Genomic DNA, 957 nt, shown 5'->3' with positions numbered 1-957 from the left:
GCGCGTGTCCCCCGCCCCTTCCCGGCGCCTGCCGATCGAGGATCCCTACCTGGAGGACTCGGAGGCGTCGCTGGGGCCGCTTGCCTACCAGCCCATCCCCTTCAGCCAGTCCGGGAACCCTGTCATGAGCACCGTCGCCTTCCTGGCCTCCGTCGTCGACCCCCGCGTCGCCTCTGCCGCCGCCAAGTCGGCTCTGGGTGGGGCAGGGGTCTTGGGGGGCGGGACCCAAATGGGTGGGGTGAGGCCTGTAGGGGCGTCTGTAGGAAAACGGGACAAGTCCTATGGGAAGACAGGGCCTATTGGGAATTCTGTAGGGAGACAGAGCTTGTATGGGCGGATGGGTAAGTCCTGTGGAGGGTGGGAACAAGTCCTGTGGGGAGCCCTGTAGGGGGACAGGAAGAGCTATGGGGAGTTCTACAGGGGACAGTAGCAGTTCTATAGGGAGGTTGACAGGTTCTATAGGACAGGTTGAGTCCTATAGAATCCTAGAAGGAAATAGGATGGGTCTTAGCAGGAGATGGGATGAGTCTTGTAAGCAGATGAGATGATGCCTGTGGAGGATGATTGAGCCCTATAGGGATTCCTCTGGGGACATGGGACCGCTTCAGGAGACCTCAGGATGTCTCCCTGGCTGGAGACAGAGTGAGAACTGTGAGGGAGGGGACAAACCCCCGAGGGCCACAGCACTGGTTCAGGGCTGGCTCCGAGGGGGCGCTGGGGTCCCCTCGGGGGTCCCCACTGAGTCCTGTGCTGCCCCGCAGAGGAGTTCTCCAAGATGAAGGAGGAGGTGCCCACGGCCCTGGTGGAGGCCCACGTCCGCAAGGTGGAGGAGGCAGCCAAGGTGACGGGCAAGGCCGACCCGGCCTTCGGGCTGGAGAGCAGTGGCATCGCCGGCACCACCTCGGACGAGCCCGAGCGCATCGGTGAGGGGCACGGGGTCTGTGTGATGAGTTTGTC

The 957-nt window shown here is 63.0% G+C and overlaps 1 protein-coding gene across 1 annotated transcript in view; it reads left to right on the top strand.

The window, feature by feature from the left end:
* LOC104385231 (SWI/SNF complex subunit SMARCC2) overlaps positions 1-937 on the top strand; it is a gene marked incomplete at its 3' end in the record, with an annotated part of 9,163 nt that extends 8,226 nt beyond the window's left edge. The window contains exons 15-16 of the mRNA XM_009993660.1: positions 18-197; positions 762-937. Of these exons, the coding sequence (XP_009991962.1) occupies positions 18-197; positions 762-937 (356 nt within the window). The remainder of the gene's footprint in view (positions 1-17; positions 198-761) is intronic.
* Between the last annotated feature and the right edge of the window lie 20 nt (positions 938-957).

The sequence above is a fragment of the Chaetura pelagica genome, unplaced genomic scaffold (assembly GCF_000747805.2).
Source record: "Chaetura pelagica isolate M959 unplaced genomic scaffold, ChaPel_1.0 scaffold893, whole genome shotgun sequence".
Classification (NCBI taxonomy): domain Eukaryota; kingdom Metazoa; phylum Chordata; class Aves; order Apodiformes; family Apodidae; genus Chaetura; species Chaetura pelagica.
Note: the sequence above shows the minus strand (reverse complement) of the source record. Positions and strands in the feature narration are given on the sequence as shown.